We start from the raw sequence: 23,905 nt of genomic DNA, 5'->3' as shown, positions 1-23,905 counted from the left end.
TAGAAGGCAGATAAGAAGCACATTAGTACCAAGGATTTGAAGAAGAACCTTCGAACGACTTACTCTTCAACACTTCACGTCCCCAACCGGTAGTGACGCAGTTCTCGTACGAAGCGCTCGGCACAACGTCGTTCTCGTCCAGGCACAGCTGTCCGATGTGGGTATCGAATCGTAGGCGGTCCTCCAGCACCAGCATAGCGACGTCGTAGTTCAGGGTCGTTGGTTGGTAGGCCGGGTGGTAAATAACGTTCTTCACGCGCACAATCTGGAATGTCTTTGGTTCGGCGTCAACTCCCAACCGCCATTCGCCACCCTTGATCATAATATCACGCGGGTTCAGTCTGGAAATAGAAACAGTAATGCCGATTGGTAATCCCACAAAGCTGCTGACGATCTTCCACTTACCCATAAACGCAGTTAGCGGCCGTCACAACCGTGGTCTCCGAAATTATGGCACCTCCGCAAAGCAGCGTCTTGTTCGATTCCAGAATCACCATGGCTTGCCAGGGGAACTCTCCGAAACCGGTGTCCCACGGGCCGGCACCTCGTGGTTGAGTGTTCTGAAAGACAGATCATTAGTTGGACAACCCATCCCCGTGCACATCTTACCACACCGAGAAGCTTCATGGATCAACGGAAGTTGAAACCGTGGAGCTACAGCAATATCACACAAACTTACATAGTTCCTAGGGGCACACTGGCTACCGCCTTGCTTCTGGAATGGCTTGAATCGGGTGTTACCGCTGTGTACGAACTGAAGTCCTCCGGCCGTGAATCGCTTGGTGCCAGTGCTTCCGGCACTTGTGGTTTGCGTCTGTTGTGTCTGTTGTCTCTGCACTGCGGTCGTGGACGTCGACGAAGCGGCAGCCGTTACTCCTCGGTCGTACTGGGTCTTCGTGTACTGATTCTGGCTGGCGCTGGTGATCTGGTTCGGTCCGTAGTTCTGGGCGGCAGTTACCCGACTGGGAGACGCTAGGATGGCTTCATTGCGTTGAGTCTGTTGAGTCTGGCTGATGCTGTTTCCGTTTTGATTGCCGTTTCCGTTGTTGCCGTTGGGTTTGTACGAGCCATCGTCGAAGGGAAGGATTTCTGGGTTGTACAGTCCGAGCATGCCCACTGGCCAGGGGTCGACGTAGTCTGGATCACGGCAGCACACTCCGGTGAAGCCCTTTTCAGGGTTGCGGCATTCGGTGACGGGGACACGGAACAGTTCCTGTTCAGGGGTGAGGACGACTGGAGTCTTGGAGATGACACCGGTGGAAGAGCAGAATTCGCGTTCGGTACAGTTCATGGCGGCGGAGCATCCTACTGGCGGGAGTGGTGGTGGAGCGTTTCCTCCTACTGGTGGTTGGGTTGGACGCGGCTGGAACGGACGCTGTGGTGGTGGTGGTTGAGTTGGGCGAAGGAAGCTGGGCGTGTCCTGGGCTGGGCTTGGAACTTCGTTTGTATCCTGTGGAGGTCTCACCGCATTAGGGTCGGTATTGGATGATGCTGGAATTTCTTCCCGGGGTGGGATGTACTCATCACCGCGATATGGAGGGCTCGTAGTGGTCGGTGGTGGGAAATACCTCGTGGTGGTTGGTGGCGGTACATAGCGAGTGGTGGTTGGAGGTGGCACGTAACGTGTGGTGGTTGGTGGTGGTACGTAACGTGTTGTGGTGGGTGGTGGAACGTAACGTGTGGGTGTGGGTGGTGGTGGGCGTGGAGTGGTTGGTGGTCGTGGTGGTGGTGCAGTTTGAATGTCTGTGTTTGTGTTTTGGCCTTCCGGAGGAAGGTATTGATTGTCTGGCACTCTTACTACGTATCCTTCGTTGGTCAGCACGGTTGACTCGGAAATGAGCGATTGGGTCTTGCAGCACACTTCCGGGGAGAAACATTGGCCGGACTGGAATGGTAAAGAAATGGAAAAAGTGTTTAACGAAATTGTCAATACAATTGTGATGTAGTTTTAATGTATTTTTATAAGCATTGCGTTTTTTTTTTTTTCAAAAGTAGACTGGGAAAGCATTTCAAGAGATTTCAATAGGCTTCAGAGGACTTCTTGAAGGTTTCAGAGAGCTTCAGGAGACATTCAGAATGGTTTAGAGAGGAGTTGCCAGGGGTTTCGAGGGGTTTCAGGGATTCTTTTTGGGTATCTGTGGGTTTAGGAGAAGTTTCTGGGAGTCTTAAGGGGGGTTTGAGCTGCAAAAAGGTGAGTCGACAATAAGCGTCCAACATGGCTCTGGTCCTCACAAAGTCTTACCTCATGCATTCACAGGTCAATCGTTGACAAATACCACCAGCTAAAAGTTGTGTGTTAAGCTGGTAGTGCAGCCTAGGTACTGTTGTCCTTCTGACTTCAACTAGATTGAGGATGTACGTCCCGAGCGTCTGTTCACCAATATGGTTCGGCTCAAACAGCATCTGTACTGGCCTCCAGCGGCTGAATATGAAATGCTTCTTTACTGGAAGCTATACCTTAGATGGCTGCCCCATCCCGGTGAATAGATATGTACCTTAGGCCAACAGCCTACTGTCCCCGAATCTCTACATACCGTTCAAGAAAAAGAAGATCAGATTCAGAACGCATGTTAGGTGGATTGAATGCCGTTGTGGATAAAGTTCCAGGAGACGACATCAGGATATGCATAGGCGCTTTCAACGTGAAGATTGGCTCCATCAACACAGACTATGAGCGTGTCATGGAATGTCATGATATTGGAGAAATGAGCGGAAACGGCAAGCTGTTTCCCCATCAACCACGTGAGTCTCTCGTGATGAGTATAATGAAAACCACATCAATCACACCTGCATCAGCCGAAAATGGAGACGGAACTTTGGTGATGTCCGGAATAAATGCAGCGCTGATATTGCATCTGACCATCACCTTCTAATTGACAAGATTCGACTACGTATTGCTCGGATCCAGTGGCAGGAATCCGAGTAGCGGATGTTCTGGAAGGTGACAGTGTTAAATAGCAGATGACGGCCATCAAGAATGCCATAATTGAAACCAACGATAACATCTTGAGTGAGCTGTACACTCAGCTAAAAGAGAGGATCATCGATGAAGCCTGGTGGAAGAATGAGGAGCACGGAGAAGCAAATATCGCGATACAGCGGACAAGAACTAGAGCAGCCAAATACGAGTCTTGTCAATGATATTTGGCTCTTCAAAAGTAAGTCAAACATTGCTGCAGACGGGTCAAGCGAGCGTATGTGGATTCCCTTGCTGACGAAGGGAAGAAAGCCACCACAATCGGCGATATCCACCTCCTCTACTATATCTCACGACGCATGGATGGATCTGAGGATGCCAGTGAAATGATCAACTGACCAGCTAAAACGTTGATTTGAGCACTTCGAACAACTTCTTCAAGTTTCGACGTCCGGTCAACCATGAATCGCATAGGGTACAACGCATCACTCATGTTAACTCTGAGGTAACAGGAGATTCAAACAGCCATCCGAAGCATGAGGTTCAACAAGGCTCCCGGGGCCGATCGCTACCTGCGCAAATGTTGCATCAACTCTCAGTAGGTCGGCTCCAAAGGCAGTAGGCAGGAATTCGTACCGGAAGGTCTTGTGTAGATCATATTACCTCCGTATCATCCTGGGGCAGGTTAATAAATTCCAAGAGTCCCTCTATTTGATATTCATTGACTACGAAAACAGATTTTTGATCATCTGAACCGCGAAAATCTGTGGGGCGCCCTAAGACGCAAAGAAGTTCCGAAAAAAATCGACAACCTCATCGAAGCGCAGTGTACGAGGCTTTTGCATGCATTGCAGAGTGCTGCATAACAGAGCTTATCGTAATCGACGAAATCATGGTGGAGGCGGTTAAGCGTACACCGAATCGTGGGCTACTTCGGCAGTCCATCACCATGGAGCATCTCTAAACGACTTCGATTTGACCGATAATGTTGCTCTACTAGCCCATTTCAACGGTGCTCGGACCTGACATGCAGAGTAACCTCAACGACCTAGTCAAACGCTTCTCTACGGCGGGTTTCACCATCAACGTCAACAAGACCAAACCTTTGGATGTAAACACGGTCAACCCTTACAGTTTTAAATAGGTCGAAAACTTTTAATATCTTGGCAGTCAGATCGCGTCAAATGGCGGTTCCAAGATCGACATAGGAGCACGGATCAATAAGCCTAGATCTGACAACGCATCAAAATACCAATTTTCTATCACACCGTGAAATCTGTGCTGTTTTTCGCCAGAAAAAAGAGGTGCGTGTCAGCAGTGACCATACAGAGGCTGCATGTTTTCATCAACCGATGGCTACAATGCATAATTCGCGCCTGGTGGCCTACAACTGGATCTTGAATGCTGAGCTCCATTGACGATGCCATCAGAAACCGATATTAACAGAAATTTGAGAACGTTAGTGAAGGTGGTCGTGGCGACGAAGCCTCAAGAACAATATCAAGGAAATCAATAGGAATCTGACCTGGGCCCAGAGCAAGGCTAAAGCGAGCAGTTGCCCAGGGCCAGGATGGAGATCTTTTATGTTGCCCTGGGGGTACATAAGGGGTGCTCAGTGAGTTACGGAGTTTTAAAAGGGGTTTCAACCCAAGCAGCAATTTGCTTCAGGGGATTTTCCGGAGGTTTTGGGGGATCATCCGGGAGTTTGAGAGAAGTTCCTGTGGTTTATGAGAAACTTATTGAGCTCCTCTGGCGTTTCAAGACGATTCAGGCCATTTCATGGAGTTTAAGGTGGTTTCATAGGACTTCGGGAGACTGTAAGTTTATGGGGGTTTTAAGAGGGGTTTCAAGGCGTTTTATTAGGTGTCTTAAAGTTTAAGGCGGTTTCAGGGTCAGTGTTGCATTAGAACTAAACGCGAGTCAAACACAAACTGAACCTTTTAGTTATTCTGAACGAGACATTCTAGATGCTAGTCCTAGTTGTCCTTCACTGAAACGCACCGAGAGTTCATCCGAACATTGATAATAATTCACGGAATAACCCGGAGAAAAAATCGATGAAGGTATCAGAAATCATAGCGAAATCTAATATGGTGAACTACTCAATGATAGCTCGTTAAGATATTACAAGATCAAAACAATAGCAGACAAGATTTGTCATTTTTTCTTCTAGAAAAAAAGATAAAAAGTATGTCAGCATCCAGCATTGAACCTATGACCTTAGGATTCACAGGCGGCGATGCTTAACAAACAACTGTGGCTATTGTGACTATTGTGAATAACATGGGAATAAGAGCATGCGGTTCATCGTTTCCGCAACTCAGAAAGGAGCACATAACATTGTATGCGTTTCATTTCGTGCAGAAGAGCTAAACTTGTTCTTATGTTGAAATTTGAAGCTATTTCGACAAGAACAAAAATTGATATCATATCACTTTGAGCTATTCGTGCGATATTCATTAGATTTTTGAATAACACATTAAAATCCCTTCGAGATATGACAGCAAAAAATGTTCGATTTGAGATATGAATTGGATATTCTCGTCTACCCGGGATATAGCAGAGTTCAAGACACCTTTAGGTTATTTCAAGAAAATTCTCAGGGACTGTAGAGAAGTTTCCGGAGATCACGATGGGCTTCAAAAGCTTTCAGAGAGTTTCGGCGGTTTCAGGGGAGCTTAAGAGAAGTTTCCGGGGGTCGCCAGAGTATTATCCTTTCTCAAGTCGTGCAGTTGGCCACAATCGCCAGCACCACCATAAGGAGTGTATCGGAAAGTAGTTGAAAATGTTCAGGATGCTCTATCTCGAAGCTGGGTTGGTCTTTTCATTTCGGTTCTTCTATGAAATCTTCACAATATAGTTAAGTTTAGAACAGCTTGGAAAAAATTGGAAAATGTTTAGTATTATTGAATATATGGTTAAATGAATACACCTCACAAAATAAAAATCTGCACAAAATGCAATTTTGTTCCGATTTTTCAACATTTCCAAAATCTCTAGCGAATAAAATTTGTACGATAAAAAATATGGAAAATATTGATGCTTGTTAACAGTTATGTACACATAACATATCATTCTACACCGACTTTCAAAATTCATATTTTCGATAGAAAAATCTCCTATGTCTACAAAATGGTCCACTCCAAAAAACGTCTATTTTTTTGTCAAACTTTGAAGTTCTGCTTTTAATATCTTAAAAGGTTATAAAATTATATTTTTTGCTCTAACGTACTCGTCCATAAATTAAAAAAACATACCCTATTTAAAAAATTCCAATTTTTTATTTTATTTATTTTTTATTTGCGTAAACATGATTTGAAGGAGCATAGAAAAAAGGGGTTCCTCAAAAATGGCCTTTTTTCATTTTTAAGAATTGCGCTTAAATGCAGTGGAGTTTTTTCTTGAAAAAAATAATTTGCCTGTATCACGAGGATTTTGGAGCTTATTATATTTGCACAAAAAAATAACAATTTTCGAACATTATCGAACTTTTTTCGCAATTTCAATTTTTTAGTAGGTGTGCAAAAATTTAAATACACGCGTTCAGTAATCTAGGTAAAAACCCCAGTTAAAAGAACATTTTTAGAAAATCCTTAAAGCCATTTCTTTTTTCAAGGATTTATACAGTATCTCCAAAAATAAAATTACTTAAAAGTTGTATTAAACTATTTTTGAGGCTATTTTAAACATTTTCAACTACTTTACGATACATTCCTTAATGCTGAGTACAAACATCGAGCTTTTTCCAACGTGGTGTACAAAACACAACAGCGCAATCACTCGAGGGTTAACTGTATTCGCATCGAGGGATCACTAGCTACGGTTGTGAATTCGTTTACCCATACTGAAGGGAAATTTTGGATTTCCATAGACAGTTCAATAAAGTCCCCATGACTGCTTCCTCCGACCAACTAAACTGAATATAAAACAATTCGATTTAGGTAATATTACCTCAATGAGGGTACCTATATTAAGGTGAAACATCAAGAAATCCCATTGCAATTTTTCATACAAACCTTAGAGGCACAAATCTGACGAACAAAGCATCGAGCCAAGCCGCACTTGTTTTTCCTGGCTTTGCTCACTTCCAAAAAGAGTCAGCTTTTACAAATCGAGAGCATTTGTTTACAAATGTTCAAGATTGGTGCTCTTGAAAACATGAGTAGGGGATCAAGTCGGTCATTGTGGCAGCCATGTTTGTATTCTCTGATGTTTCTCCTTAATTCAACATAGGATGAAACTTGACGAACTTGTCTAGACAATCACAACTCGTTCTCTGTGGAACATTACATAGTTAGCTAAAAATCCTTGTAAATGCTGTATGTACAGACGCATTTGTGTACTGTACTTTGCAAACAAGATACTTATAAGTGTGCTAAGAAGCCCTTTGGAATGAAGAGAAATGCTGCAGCAAAGAAAACAAAAGAATCAATCAAACTTTTAAGAATTCAAGCAGTGATGGTAAACAGCGATGACAATTGCAATGTTTCATAAGAAAAGTGCTGGTGTCAGCATTAAACGCCTTATGAAATATTAGCTAAGTTTCAGATATCTTCCAAAACCCATCTTATGACGTCCATCATATTTTATCGTCACTTGGGAATGCGGAATCCCAGCTGAACCGTGTCCCAATGATAATTATAATTATCAACACACTTCCATCCTGATTGAAAAATGAAGATTATAATTTTTGGCAAATTTCGCACACTCCGTCATAAATAATCCAAAATCCTGCTGACAGAATCAAAACTTGTTCCGCAATTTTTGTTTTCCCATCTATTATTGGATATCCAGCTCGTTGATCCGGGATTCGTCAACTCCCAACAGTTGATCCCGTCACGGTTCTCCACCTTCAATGGGATCGCCTCGCGGCTTGCTAGCTACCATGCCAACGTCAATGGTACGATGGTGGGCCATCTGGCATTGATAGCTCATCATCTGGTTACCATGCCTTATTCTATTCAAATTTATGGAAATGGAATTCTACGATTCGTTCGAGCCGCTCGAATCAATCGCTGTAGTGCGCGCGTGCGGCTTCAGATGTCACTGCCCATTTATCAACGCTGCTCCTCCATTCAAGAATATTCAACCAAACGGACATCTCGGTAGACGGACGGCTGCAGCGGCAACGCTAGCATTGATGATGGGACAGTTGACACGGATCAACAACATTAGTCCGATCGGAAAGATGCGGCGCGCGCGAAGATGTCTAATGTCATCGCATGTCCGTCCGTCGTCATCCGTCCGGCTGATGGATGCTACTGGTGAAAAAGCATATCTTAGCGACGTCGTCGTCGCGTCGTGGTCAACGGAGTCAATGCTACTCTCCGCTGGACAAGGGCAACAATTTATGGCCTGTCCGAGAGTGTGGCGGAGATGTCCTCCACACACATGCGAGGAGGGTTGCGTTTCAGTCAGTGATTAGTCCCTTGCAAAAAGCTTGGACCGGAGCGGTAGGGGTATGTACCTACTAAGTGCTGCCATTGACACAGATGAGTCGGTTGACCGCAGGGTCTCGGTCAGAGTGGTGTTGTGGATCAAATGAATTGGCATAGAAAGAAGATAAGTGTGATTGGCGTCCTAAATGGCATTTCTTCTATGACTCCTTCAACGTAAGCTCATTGGATTCTTTTACACATTTTTGTTTCCTACAGAAGCACTTTTAAGATTCCTCAATGAGCACTTTCTGGAATTCATCCTTGATTCTGGTCGGTTAACTCTTGCAAAACGTTCTGAAGTTTTTCAAGATCGTCAAGAAGCTATCTGAGATTCCTCCTAAAGTACGTAAACGAATTTATTGTGGGTTTTACACAAGACATAATCTTGAAATTCCTTCTGTGCTTCTGAGAATATCCCTGTTGATTCTTTTGAAATTGCTCCAGGAGTTCTTTCAGGGTTTGCTACTGTAACTTACACGGGAGTTCTTCCAAGACTTTTTTTCTTAATTATGATAACAAATTCCTCGTTAGATTCCTACATATGTTCCATATGAGCGTCCCTTCGAAATTTATCCTGGAATTCCTCCCATTTTTTTCTGAGTTTCCATCAGGAGTTTCTTCTAATATTCGTCTTCATCTTCCACCATTCTTCCAGAGAATGCTTCTGCTCATCCAGCAAGCTCTCCAGGAGTTCCTTCTGAGATTCCTGCAGAAGTTTCTTCTGAGATTCCAACGACAGTTTCTTGGGGGACTCTTACGGGAGGGTTTATTTGTATTTTTTTTTACATGAATACCTTCGACCAGTGGCTGTACAGACTGGACAAAACTTTAAACTAGACCAGTGTTAAAGAGCTCAAAGAACACCAAGTTTAATAGAGGCAGGCCAAGTTCCGTAGCCATAAATAAGAAGAGATGAAGAACTTGTAAGAGGATTTTTTTTTTCAGGATTTTCAATTTCAATGAGATTCTTCAAAGAGTTCCTTCTTGTAGCATGCAGTCATGAAATCCTTCGTGGGTCCGACCAGCAATCTACCCAAGAGATTTTCTGGGTCCATGAAGGAATTCCTGAAAGAATCCTTGGGGGAATCTCGGGAGGAACTCTTGAAGAAATCCCAGGAGGCTTGTCCGAAGAAATACCTGAAGGATTCCTTGAAGGAATTCCTGAAAATATCCCTGGAGAAATTCTTGAAGGAATCCCTGGAGGAATTCAAAAAGGAATCTCTGAAGGAATTCTTAAAGAAATCCCTATGAGAATTCCTGAAGGAGTTCCTAAAAGAATCCCTGGAGGAATTTCTGAAGAAATCCCTGGAGGAATTTCTGAAGAAATCCCTGGAGGAATTTCTGGAGAAATCCCTGGAGGGCTTTCCCAAGGAATACCTGGAGGAATTGCTAAAGGAATCCCTGGAGGAATTCTTGAAGGAATTCCTATAGGAATTCTTGGAGGAATTCCTGAAGGAATCTCTGGAGGAATTTCTGAACGAATCCCTGGAAGTATTCCTGAAGAAATCCCAAGAGCAATTCCTCAAGGAATACCTGAATAAACCCCTGGAGGAATTTCTGAAGGAATTTCTGCAAGAATTCCTGAAGAAATCCCTGAAGGAGTTCCTGAAATAATCTCTGGAGGAGTTCCTGGAGAAATCCCTGGGGGAAAACCTGTTAAAATTCCTGTAGGTTTCTCTCAAAGAATTCCTGAAGAAATTCCTGGAGGAATTCCTCAAGGAATCTCTAAAAGAATTCCTGGAAAGATCTCTGGAGGAATTCCTGAAAAAATCTCTGGAGGAATTTCGGAACGAATCCCTGGAAGTATTTCTAAAGAAATCCCTGGTGGAATTCCTGCTGAAATCCCTAGAGCAATTCCTCAAGGAATTCCTGAAGAAACCCCTGGAGGAATTTCTTAAGGAATTTCTGCAAGAATTCCTGAAGAAATCTCTGAAGGAGTTCCTGCAATAATCTCTGGAGGAGTTCCTGGAGAAATCCCTGGGGGAAAACCTGTTAAAATTCCTGTAGGTATCTCTCGAAGAATTCCTGAAGAAATCCCTGGAGGAATTCCTCAAGGAATCTCTAAAAGAATTCCTGAAGAGATCTCTGGAGGTATTCCTGAAGAAATCCCTGGGAGGAATTCCCAAATGAATCCCTGGAAGAATTCTTGAAAAAAATCCCTGGAGGAATTTCTGAAAGAATTCCTGGAAGTATTCCTGAAGATATCCCTGGAAGAATTCTTGGAAGAATCCCTGGAGAAATTCCTGAATGACCCCCTGAAAGAATTCTTGAAGGAATCTCTTGAGGAATTCCTGAAGGAATTCCTGCTGAAATCCCTGGCGAATTTCCTCAAGGAATTCCTGAAGAAGCCCTTGGAGCAGTTCTTCAAGGAATCTCTGGAAGAATTCTTGAAGAAATCCATGAAGGACTTCATGAAAGAATCCCTGCAGTAATTTCTGAAGGAATCCCTGTAGGAATACATGTTGAAACTCCTGGAAGAATTCTTGAAGAAAACCCTGGAGGAATTCCTGAAGGGATCCCAGGAGGAATTTCCAAATGAATCCCTCAAATAATTCTTTAAAGAATCCCTGGGTGAATTTCTGAAGGAATACCTGGAAGTATTGCTGAAGAAATCCACGGAGCAATTCTTGAAGGAATCCCTGGAGGAATCTCTGGATAAATCCCTGGAAGAATTGCTGAAAACATCCCAGGAGGAATTTCTGCAGGAATTTCTGAAGGAATTTCTGAAGCAATCCAAGGATGAGTTGTGGAAGGAATCCCTACAGAAATTTTTGAAAAAGACTCTGAAGGATTCTTTGTAGAAATCCTTGTAGGAAGTCCTGAAGGAATTGCTGGACGAATTCCTTAAGGAATCCATGGAGGAATTCCTGAAGGAATCCCTCCAGGAATTACTAAGGAAATCTCTGAAGGAATTCCTATAGGAATCTCTGGAGAAGTCCTGAAGAAATACTCAAGGAATCTATGGAAGAATTCCTAAACAAATCCCTAAAGGAATTCGTAAAAGAATCCCTGGAAGATTTCCTGAAGGAATCTCTGGAAGAATTTTTGAAGAAAACCCTGGAGGAATTCCTGAAGGGATCCCTGGAGGAATTTCCAAATAAATCCCTGAAACTATTCTTTCAAGAATCCCTGGATGAATTTCTGAAGGAATCCCTATAAGTATTGCTGAAGAAATCCATGGAGCAATTCCTGAATGAATCCCTGGAAGAATTCCTGAATAAATCCCTGGAAGAATTCTTGAAGGAATCCCTGGAGGAATTTCTGAAAAAAAATCCTGGTGGAATTCCTGAAGAAATCCCTGGAGAAATTTTCGAATGAATCTCAGGAGGAATCCCTGGAGGAATCCCTGGAGAAATCCCTGGAAGAATCTCTGGAGGAATCTCTGGATGAGCTGTTGAAGGAATCCCTACAGGAATTTTTGAAGCAAACTCTGAAGGAATCTTTGTAGAAATCCTTGTAGGAAGTCCTGAAGGAATCGCTGGACGAATTCCTTAAGTAATCCCTGGAGGAATTTCTGTAAGAATTATTAAGGAAATCCCTGAAGGAATTCCTATAGGAATCTCTGGAGAAGTCGTGAAGAAATACGCAAGGAATCTATGGAAGAATTCCTGAACAAATCCCTAAAGGAATTCGTAAAAGAATCCCTGGAAGATTTCCTGAAAGAATCTCTGGAAGATTTCTTGTAGAAAACCCTGGAGGAATTTCCAAATGATTCCCTGAAAGAATTCTTGAAAGAATCCCTGGATTAATTTTTGAAGGAATCCCTGGAATTATTCCTGAAGAAATCCGTGGAGCAATTCCTGAATGAATCCCTGGAAGAATTCCTGAATAAATACCTGGAAGAATTCTTGAAGGAATCCCTGGAGGAATTCCTGAAGAAATCCCTGGAGAAAGGCTTGAAGGAATCCCCGGAGGAATCTCTGAACTAATCGCTGGATTAGTTCCTGAAAGAATCCCTGGAGAAATTTCTGAAGGAATTCCTGCAGTAATCCCTGGATGAGTTCTTGAAGGAATCTCTACAGGAATCCTTGAAGGAATCTCTGAAGAAATCTCTTAAGAAATCTCTGAAGGAATCTCTGGAGGAATCTCTGAAGGAATCTCTGAAGGAATTTCTGAAGTAATCTCTGTAGAAATGCCTGTAGGAAGTCCTGAAGGAATCGCTGGAAAAATTCCTTGAGGAATCCCTGGAGGAATTCGTGAAGGAATCCCCACAGAAATTATTAAGGAAATTCCTGAAGGAATGCCTATAGGAATCTCTGAAGAAGTCCTGAAGAAATCCCTGGAGAAATTCTTGAAGGAATTATTGGAAGATTCCCTGGAGGAATCCCTGGAGGAATCCCTGGAGGAATCCCTGGAGGAATCCCTGAACTAATCCATAGAAGAATTCCTGAAAAAATCTCTGTAGGAATTCCTGAAGATTCCATGAGGAAATCCAGTAAGCATTCCTGTAGGCTTTGCTGATCTTATCCCTGGAGGATTTCCTAAAGGAAGAATCCTTAGAAGAATTCCTGAAAAATATCCTGGAGCAGTTCTTGAAGGAATCCCAGAAGGAATTTCTGATAGAATCTCACAGAATTCCTGCAGAAATTTTTTGAGTAATTCTTAAACAAATTCTTGGAAGAATTCATAGAGGAATTCCTGGAGGAATTCCTGAAGAAACCCCAAGAGGAGTTCCGAAAGTAATCCCCAGAGGAATTCCTTAAGGAATCCCAGGAAAGATTTCCTTACGCATCTCTAAATAAACTCTCTAATGAATCTCTGAAGGAATTCTTTAAAGGAACCCAGACGAAAATCTTGAAGGTCTGGTTTACTTTGTAAAAACAGATTGCTGCAGTAAAACACTACAAGATTGTCCATAAAAAAAACCGCCGTACGAATTTTTCTACCGATCCACGTCGGCTCTGTCCATGATCTTCATCAGAGCAAATCATTCTTAATGTTAAGCGACACCAATCGTTGTCTGCTCCGGCGGCGAAAAGTGTGTCATTTCCATGACTTACAGATCAATTGGTCTGGTCACAGGCTTCTCAAAGGGGTCGTCAGCTATACCTACTAAACTCATAGGTACAATTGACACATCTCCCCGCATCACCGCCGATCCAGCTTCACCGACCGCGAACACCATCTGACAGCCGTTGCTGATTGATTGAAAACCGTGGCCAAAGCATGGCTGTCACTGCTCGTCCTCATCTATCCGATGTGGCTGAACTGCGCCAGGTCGGCAATACAAATCGATGAAGAATCCCATTCGGATGCTTGTAAAGTGTAAATCATTGCACTTGTTCCAATCGAGAAACAGGTTCGGATCTGGCCACCACGCGCACAGTGATGCGGCTCCATACAAAATGTGGCGAAAAGTCTTAACATGAATTATATACCTTCACAGCTTATCAAACTTTGTTATTTATTAGAATTAGTCACCAAGAAGACATTTTGACATCCCATGAGTCACATTGACCACTTTTAGGACTATTCCGGAATCCTGGTTCCCTCGGGGAAGAGGATAATTTTCGGATATTTTTGGAACCCATCTTGCGACACATTATTTTTCATGATTTTGAAAAAATAGGTCCAGTAGAAGTCATTTCCGGACTTTTAGACGAGATTGGCCACTTCCAGGACCGTTCCGGAATCCTGGTTCCCTTGGGGAAGAGGACAATATTTTGATGTTTTTAAAACCCATCTTGCGACACACCATTTTTCATGATTTTGCAAACACGTTCCATTAGAAGTCGTTTCCGGAATTTTGGGCTAGATTGGCCACTTTTAAGACCATTTCGGAATCCTGGTTCCCTCGGGGAAGAGGATAATTTTCGGATATTTTTGGAACCCATCTTGCGACACATCATTTTTCATGATTTTGAAAAACAGGTCCATTAGAAGTCTTTTCCGGACTTTTGGGCCAGATTGGCCACATTGATGCTGGGTCATTAGGCCGAAGGTCATTAGGCCGAAGGCCATTAGGCCGAAGGTCATTAGGCCGAAGGCCATTAGGCCGAAGGTCATTAGGCCGAATGGTCATTAGGCTGAATGGTCACTAGGCCGAATGGTCATTAGGCCGAATGGTCATCAGGACGAATTGAAAATCAGCCGTTATGAGACTGTAAAGAGATCTGTTGTTTTTACTTTTTCCAAAAATTTTTTGCCGAAAACTACTTTAACAATGAAACTAGAAAGAATAGCCTATGTTTTAAAGAAGGAAAAATTTATGAATTGAATATCAGCAGTTTCTGCGCCAAAAACTATTTTAGCAATGATACTAGAAAGAACAGCCTATGTTTAAAAGAAGGAAAAATTCATGGGTAAAATATCAGTAGATTCAGCATCAATAAAGTATCTTCGTGCCTGTCACACGATATACACATGCAAAATGGTCATTTGCCGAGGAAGCTCTCAGTTAATAACTGTGGAAGTGTTCATAGAACACTAAGCTGAGAAGCAGGCTTTGTCTCAGTGGGGACGTAACGGCAAGAAGAAGACCCAATGATCATTCGGCCTGATGACCATTCGGCCTAATGACCATTCGGCCTAATGACCTTCGGCCTAATGACCTTCGGCCTAATGACCTTCGGCCGAATGGCCTGACACCCTTGCGACATACCATTCTTCAAGAATTTTTAAAATATGTACATTAGTAATCATTTCAGTACCTTTTCAAGATGGCCATCTAGAAAACAAGACTCTACTCAAAAGTCAAACATGTGCAAGTATACGGAACCGTCTAACCCTTTTTTTCATATATCGCGGCTTTACAAAACAATTGTTAATATTTGTATTATATTGAGCAAAAACTAAGTTTGATTATCAAAAATTATTGAAATATAAATCAGTTGGTGTGTTATAAATTAGTTCCTCAAATTGCTCAATATGTCATTACAACAATAACATTTAAATTAGTTTTACATTTCGTTTGTTTCTTCAAAACACTTATACCAGGTAAACACCAACTATTATAATAAGCCCAGATTAGAGGTTCGATTCCGATCAGAAAAAAATGTCGACTTCCTGGATTAGTGTGGTATTATGCTTATTATGCAATATACAAATACAATACAATGGAAAGCAAAAGAAACTCTGCTTTTAATAATTGTGGAAGTGCTAAAAGAACTCTAAGATGAAGAGATGCAGGTCATGTTGCAGTGAGAACATAAAGCAGGAAAAAAGATGGTCGCATCGCCATTGTTTCTCTTCTTTATGATGTCAATTCAACATTCGTCCTTCTGTCCGGCTGAAATTTTGTACTATTTTTTTTGTTTCGACCTTTTGTCCATTCGACCTTTTATCCATTCGACCTTTAGTCCATTCGTCCTTTTGTCCTTTCGACTTTTTGTCCTAGTTATTTCATTCATTTCGACCTTTTGACATTCGACCTTCGACCTTTTGTCCTACAACCCCTTGAGACCATGTTTTACTAAATTTGTTTATTCATTCGACGTTTTGTCCATTCGTCCATTTGTCAATTTGTCCATTCGACCTTTTGTTCATTCGACCCTCTGTCCATTCGACCTTTTGTCCAAAGACCTTCGACCTTTTGTCTTTAGACGTTCTGTACTTCGACTTTTTCTCCTAAAGCCTATCCGTTCAGGCACAACCTGAAGAACATTCATAAAACATCACACGAAAGAGCTGTTACACGCCATGTTTTGACGTTACTACATACATGTCTCTTGCCACAAGTTCCCTGGAGCACCACGAAAGGTCCGAAAATTTCCTAGCATAGGTTCCGCTATCGATGATCTGTCCAAGTTTCAGCCAGCAGAATACACTATGGGATCAAAACATATTTTTTAACTTTACTTGAAACCAGGTTTCATATATAACCTAAATAGTTGAAGATGCGGTAAGTGTTATGGTCAACATGATATACTTTGTAGTCGATTCATGGTGATCATTGTACCACAAATAAATTTTTCACTTCAACATCGAGTTCTTAACAAAATTTTCAATCGTATGATATATAAATGGTATTGTTTGGTTAAAATGTCACTGGGCTGTAAGGGTTTGATTTTCCGCGTTTATATATTACCCTAGTGTATTATTTGTAAGTTTTTGTTTAGCTCGTAAGGTTTATACTTTTTCGAAAATGTTGATGCCATTTTATGTTAGCCCAGAATAATAAGTCTCCGTGCATAAATAATTAAGATATGCCTGTTTTATAATCGAATTCGGGTCATATTGACCCTAGTATACTAATAGAGTTAACGACTGCCTTCATTCGAACTGCATGTACGGCTCCGTTAAACTCAAGGACGTGTGAGCTTGGACGGCTCAAGTGAATAACAGAAAAATGCAATGAAATCGTTTGAGCATCGCAAATCTCAGCTACAAATGAAAAAAAGAACACATTTTAACAGATGCTTTTACCTTGATATGCACACCAAGTCTAGGCACGGACGGTATTATTTTGTACTAAATATTGGATCATACTCTTTGTTCAAGGGACTTAAAACATATGTTGCGCAAGTTTGCGCAAGATGACCCATTGATTTTCTGAAAGACGACATGAAAATCTTCAAAATAAGCATAGCGTGAAATGTGTCCAACTGCGTCCTCATATTTGAACACTTAGTTGTATTTTTTTTCGTTTCCCCATACATTTTACAAAGAAACTAAAAATGCAACACTTTTCAACACATACTTTGTAATGCTGTAAAAAAATCAATTTCGGTCCAATCTTTTTGGAACTTTGGTAATAAGCTCTCGAAATATATAGAAATAGTACAAAAATAATACAGGACCCATATCTGAAAGTTGATTTTTTGACTTTTCGCCGCCCTCGCATCACTGTGACGCGTGTCGGCTTACATGAAAACAAACATCTGGTGCTACTTTTTTTTTCTTGCAGGTTTGTGCGACCCGCATCTCCAAAAGGATTGAGGTGCTAATTGAATGTAGCTTGACCATTAATCTCCTCTCTCGCCCGCTGCATTGCATTGGTGCATGGAGTCTTCTGCGGATAATCAGCACTTTAATCATACCTAGATTGCAGAGTGCGAAGGCGACCTATGGCCTGGCGCGCCGAGAGATTCTAATTGCGCGTGAGAATGAAGGTATGCGGTATATGAAATCCGGAGAGTACTCAATCTTTGTGGTAATGCCCGTACGACTGAAGGCATCTAAGTTCGAATCGATACTAGGTCGAGGATATTTTTGGGTTGGAAGTTATATCTTCTTTTTCTTCTCTATGGCTCGACGTCTCCACTGGAACTTGGCCTAGCTCGCTTCAACTTAGTGTTCTTTAAGCACTTCCACAGCTTTTAATTGAAGGGCTTTCAATGCCTTCCATTGCATGAATTTGTATATTGTGAGGCAATTCCAATAAAATGCTGAAGATTGTTCGAAACATCTCATATATCACATACCCTCACCTGATAGTTCTAACCGCAAACGGATGATGAGAACAAGCTCTAGGAACCAGTAAGGAGCAACATAATAACTCAATGTTGTACATACAAATGGTATTTGCGCCGCGTCGTGGTGCCTAAACCACACGACGGTTCGATTGGTTGAGCTTGATCGACGTCCGCGCGCAACTGTGTTGAACAAATTATTTATTGATCGTTAGCGACGAGTGACGCGTGCTACTTAGAAGAAGCGCCGCAAAAGGAAGGAATCCGTCCGTGGCCGACCCGACCGTCCTATCAGGGTGGGTGGAAGGGTAACCGATTGAACTCCCGGCGTATGCTTGAACCGGACGGTGATGGTGATGATTACGGCGTTTAGGAACTCTATTAACGCGAAAGAGGCGGAATATTAAGTGGTGCGAGCTGATGGGTTGAGGATTAGAGGGAATTAACGATTTGATAGGTGTGATTGAATTGCTCAATCAAACGGGTACTTGGCGATAGCGGATTATATTTACTGATTAGGATATTAACGTAATATGCTTGTACTTTAACGGTACAACACTGGTGAACAGATATGTACGGTCTATGATTGAAAAGTAAGAGTAGCTTATACGGATCCTGTTTGAATAAATCGATTTCTGATAAAAACAAGCTTTCTATGTAAAGTTTTTTACGGTATTCAAAGCTAACAGTTTTCTGGGAAAACGTAGGTTCCACAGCAATTGCTACTTTGAATACAAAAATAATTATTTTATTATTGTTGCCACCATAAAGAGACCTAGTACGTTATTGTTGTTCAAATGAAATATCCAATTCACTAAATGAGATTAACGATTAGATTAATCAAAGCTGCACTTTTTAGGATCCCACTTGCGCAGGGCTACCTCAGTTTTGAATTGAAATTTAACTAACCTGTCCCAATGAATAATGTGGTACCGGTACTACCGGTATTGAAAATCTTGTAATACCAGCCAATAGTTGAAATGGAACTGCGAAAGGATATAAGAGATAACAAAACCAAAGTCGGTGACCTTGTCGGCGAAATGTAACTTGCCATGTGAAATTGCAGTTGGCTCTTCATGAGGAGCATGCTCTCCAATGTACTAAAGGACCTTGGGTTCGGTATCGTAGCATTATAGGAGGTGTGTCGAACAGAATGCGCGTACGCACGTTACCATACCACATCTCAGATCTAGACACGCGAACTCAGAACGTGATTGCGGACAGGAAAAGGGCCACAATCGATGAAAGAATGTGCAGGTTGTGGATCAAAGATTGATTCGTCAACTCTTGCGTAATCTACGGACTCATACCTAACTCCAGAAACACTGATACCTAAAGAGAAAAGATACATTCTACGCGACGCGCAGATCGAACACAAGTTTGATCGCTGCCCATGCAAAAACGCCAAGATCATTATGCTTGTGATACTGGTCAAAATACGTCTAAAATTATCCGTAATCAACAATGCAATGTACAATACCAACCACCGTCTAGAAATGACCAAGAGCAATTGAAGCAATGTGACACAACCTTTGCGTAAGCATATATTTCAGAGGCAGGGGTGAGCTTGATAAGGCCTCTGTAGAGGACTGCTGAATATCATTTAACATCCCTAAGATGTAAGGTTTTTCGCACCACGATGGTGTAGTGCACTCTCAGCGAGCTTGTCTGGGACATATTGACTCCAACATCCTACTAGGATTAAAGCAGCCATTAACTTCGCACTCAAGAGCACCGTTGGTACCATGGTTGGTACGTGTGCCGGAGATGGCGCACGATTGGTTCGACTAGGAGTGCAGAGAGGTTTTGGAGGAGAACAATACAGCGTAAACGGTGATGCTGCAGCACGAAAGCCAACAGAACGTGAAACTATACAAACAGAAGCATAAACAGTAAACTCGAATCTATCGTAATAAAAAACAACATTTGGAAGAGGCGAAAAAAAATTCTCAAGAAACACTGTAATTCTGCCATAAGTTTACACATTAGCCGGGGCCCGTGGCGCAGTGGTACACACGTTCGTTTCATAAGCGGATGGTCATGGGTTCGAACCCAGCCCCGGCACTTGCAATTTTTCGACAGTTGCTCTTCCCCCCGAGAGCAGCTGGCACCTGACCCTCTTCTGAGCATATAGCTCTAACGGACCCGGAATTTGGATATCGGCGAACCGCAACTCATAAAGGACCCCCAATCGGACTGGAAAAGGAACAGCAGCCACACATCTGCATCACCATGCTCATCATTCTACCATGGACAGGGTAGAAGAGTGAAAGAAGCACAAAGGCAACCAGTTCAATAAAGTAGAATAGAATAGAATACATTTAGGCGCGCTGTACAAAGTGGAAGTGCAGCGTCCAATTGGAATTGCTCACGTAGTACCCTAGTGGACAAAAGAGCTGTAAATTAGGATAAGTGATTAAGAATAAAAAAAAAAGTTTACACATTCTGCAAAGGTCATGATCTAAAATGTGCAGATTTTAGAAACCAACTCTCGTGCGAAGGCTAAAGATACTATCCACCAGCTCAAAATATTTGTCGCCTACCTAAATCATATGAACTTGTGGAATGCTATCGAACCAACTTCCACGGCCGGCAGGCCAACAATGGACCAGATCTTCAGTGTACGACAACCTCTCCAGAACTTCCGTGAATACCAGACTCCAACGAATCACTTGTTCATCGACTTCAAAGCATATGGCAGCATAACAGCAAAAAATTTTTTCCTGGAGGTTTGCCAAAGTTTTTTTTTTGTAGGTTTCTCCAGGAGTTTCTGCCGCAATTCCATCAAGAGGATATTACTGGTGTTCCTTTCGGAATTTGCGAGAGTTTTTTGCTGGGATTTCTATCAGAGTTTCTCCCAGGATTTCTGCAGCTGTTTTCCATGGACTCTTTACAGGAGTACCTTCCAGGATTTCTCCCAAAGAATCTCCGGGTATGCACCTAGATTTCTCGTGGGATTCCTTCCGGAACACTTTCCAAAATTTATCCGAAGTTCCTTCAAGGATTTCGCTTTTTAACAGTTTCATCCGGGGTCGTTAAATTTCTCTTGGAGATTTTCGGACTTTGTCGGAATTTCCCCTGTTGGGGGATCGCCCTAAAAAATTTCCGAGCCGCTCCAGATTTTCTGGAGAAATCTGGCTAGAACTTCGAGAGCACATGTAGGGGAATTCCTTATAGGAATATCCAGAATCCCAAGACAAATTCTGGTGGAGATTTCAAGTAGAACTTCGAGAGTAATTTCGTAAAATTTCTAAGAAAAATCTCAGGAGGACCACTACAAGAAATTCTGGAAACAGCCACGTAGAAAAGCCTGGAAAGCCACCGAAAAAAAAGTGAGTGAAGAACATGAGAAATGTCAGCAATTGCTCCTGCAGAAATTGTAGAAGGCATTCTTGAAGAAACCCCAGAAAAAGCTTAAAAGAAGACACGGACACGTATAATGCTTCCAGTGAGCTATTCGCTCTTTGAAGAAAGCACGACACTAGACAAAGGACTAGCATGCGACCACCAAGCCACACATAAACAAACAGTTCTACAAGGATATCAGAAACACACTTTTTTCATCATATTTCCTAAAACTAGAGGTGAATGAACCCGTTGGTTTAAAGCCTTTGTATTAAAAAAATATCCCTGAAATTTCTCCCGATTTTCTTACCGTAATGCTTTTCAGCGTTCAACAGGAAAAATCCCAAGAATGTTGGTAGAAATTCAAATTCTTTTCTTTTCCATAAGGAATTTCGCAGGTAATGCATAGATAAATTTCAAATGCTTCGAGAAAAATTTTGAGAAAACCCCCGACTCCGAGAGAAATCGCGGATGGAATTTTTGTTAGAGTTTGAAACATAACTCGCCAAACTCGGGTGGGAATTCAGATCAGAACTATGGGAGAAATCTCCGAAAGCCTTCTGAAAAAAACCCCGGGGTCATCTTTTCGGGATTTGGAAATGAAAATACAGGAGAAATTCGGAAGTGAAATTAAAAAAAATAAAATTGTGGGAGAAACTCAAGCATAACCGTGAAGGCATCTTTTTAATATACCCCAAGAGAACTTTTTAGAAAGAGCTTAAAAATGATGTGGAAAAATTCGGGGAGAATGTTCTGAGAATGTTTCGGTTACATCTCTGAGAGAAATTCCAGGTAGACTTTTTTTTTGGAAATACTATTTAAAATTCTGGTAGAATTCTCGAAATCTGCAGGAGAAACCCCACAAAGATATTCCAAGAAGAAATCCCACAAATCCCGCAAGAAGTTTTGGAAACAATTCCTGTAAAACCTTTCAGAAGCATCTTTCTAAGGGTTCTTCTCTGCGAAAAAATCGAAACAAATATCTGGAAAAAATCACAGAGGAAACTTGTTGAGACATTTTTTGAGGAGCACAAGAAAAATCTCAAGAATTTCGGCAAAACTCCGTGAGATTCTTATCCTTTTCATTTCGGAGATAATACCTAGAAAAAAGTCCAGGATAAATCATGGGAACTGCTCCAAGAAAGACCTCTTAGCAACATCCGGGAGAGATTTTGTGAGGAACTGCAGGAGAAATTCGTAAAACCTTTAGAATAAACCCAATGTGAAGCATCTGAAACAGAAAATTCTGGGAGAAACTCAAAAATGAGTACTGAGAAAACCGTGAACAACTTTTGAAGAAATTCCAAGAAAACCTGTGGGAGAAACTGTATGGAACATCTCTGAGAGATAAACCGGTAGAAAATCCAGGTAGATTTTTTGGGGAAATAGGGTGACGAAGGGTATTATCGGCAGGTTTGTTCAATTCGTCATGGGAGGTTTTTGTGGGCCAAATTGCCTGTTTGGGCATATAACTCAGCTTGGTTGGGAAGGATTTGAGGCCAAATCTGAGTTCAATTTGTTTCAAAAAACCCCTCAAAACGAAGAAAGCAAAACTGCCGAAAATACGTAAATTCCCCTATCATGAGGAACTCTGGTAGAAATCTTTGAACATCTCTAAAAGAAAGTTCGCAAAGAACTGCAAGAGAAATCTCATGAAAACTCTGGGAAATTCCAAGATAATTTCTGGAAAAATTCTGTGCAGAATCCCGTGCGACTTCTGACCGGAAACTCCTAAGGAAAAGTTTTATCCTAGCCCGAAATTACTGGTAAAATCTAGGAAAAATTGCCGGTAGGAATCAGCAAGAAACTCCGGGAGAAATTGAAAGAAGTTCACGAGAAATTCAGAGAGGCTATCGGGAGCAAGCTTGTGAGGAATCCTGGATGGCAATCAAGGAGCTCCCAAACGGAATGACAGAATCAATGCGGAATTTATATCCGAAATTCTATGCAGGGTTTACCTTGGTTTGCTTTCGAGATTTGTCCTGGGATTTCTAGCGCAATTCTTTCTATACTGTTTTGCGGATTCTTATAAAATTCTTCTCATGATTTCTCACAGAGTTCTTTCTTGTGATTATTTAGAATTTTTTTCTGGAGTTTTTCTAAAAAATGTCATCTAGCGGTTTTCTCAGATTTTTATTCGAGTTGTTTCCGATGCCCTATCCGGGATTTATAAGATTTGTTTAAAGGATTTTTACCCGAGTTTCTTCAAGACTTTCTGTAAAAGTTCTTCACGAGGGCTTTGCAGAAGTACCTTCTCGGATTTCCACAACAATTTTTCCATAGAATGTCTCGTGCAGGGCTGTAAATTATCACTAAATTTAAGTTCGTGAACACAAGCATTTAAAAAAACTGATAAGTTATGGTAAAATAACGATATCTTCAATAAACATTTCTTGCTGCGGGCAGTGGAACTGTCAAACAGCCTAATGACATTTTTGTGACATATTACAACCCTGGTCTCGTGGGATTCCTTCCAAAATTCTTTCCAACAATAATTCAAAGTACATTCAGGGATTTCTCCCTGTGTCTTTTCAACATTTTCTCCCGGAATTTTCGCGAACTTTCTGCAGAAATTCTTCCAGATAATTGTTCTGGATTTTTCTTGAAATTCTTGCGGGGTTTCTGTCGTAGTTTTTCCCGTGATTTCTCTGGGAAGGGACAATACTACCTTCTGGAATTTTCCTAATATTCCAGAATCGCTCCCAGAAAATTTTACGAGCTGTCCTAGTCAGAAGCAGATTTTTGAGAAAAAAAAACTTGACAAGAAATCCAAAAATAGCACCTTGAACTCTTGGACAGTTTTTGGGATGGATTTCAGGAAGAACTCAGGCAGTGATCCCAGAAAATTTATGAGA

General features: G+C 41.8%; 1 protein-coding gene across 3 annotated transcripts in view; it reads right to left on the bottom strand.

Annotated features, from left to right (window-relative positions):
- LOC109419958 (inactive serine protease scarface) overlaps nucleotides 1-23,905 on the bottom strand; it is a 205,549-nt gene that overhangs the window by 1,612 nt on the left and 180,032 nt on the right. For 2 of the 3 annotated variants that reach the window (XM_029853097.2, XM_029853099.2), the window contains exons 5-7: nucleotides 680-1,885; nucleotides 406-560; nucleotides 64-341 (exon numbers count right to left, since the gene is read on the bottom strand). In XM_029853097.2, coding sequence (XP_029708957.2) covers nucleotides 64-341; nucleotides 406-560; nucleotides 680-1,885 — 1,639 coding nt within the window. The remainder of the gene's footprint in view (nucleotides 1-63; nucleotides 342-405; nucleotides 561-679; nucleotides 1,886-23,905) is intronic. The other variant, XM_029853098.2, reaches the window with a different exon arrangement.

The sequence above is a fragment of the Aedes albopictus genome, chromosome 2 (genome assembly GCF_035046485.1).
Source record: "Aedes albopictus strain Foshan chromosome 2, AalbF5, whole genome shotgun sequence".
In the NCBI taxonomy this organism is placed as follows: Eukaryota; Metazoa; Arthropoda; class Insecta; order Diptera; family Culicidae; genus Aedes; species Aedes albopictus.
This window is presented reverse-complemented; position numbering and strand designations above follow the sequence as displayed.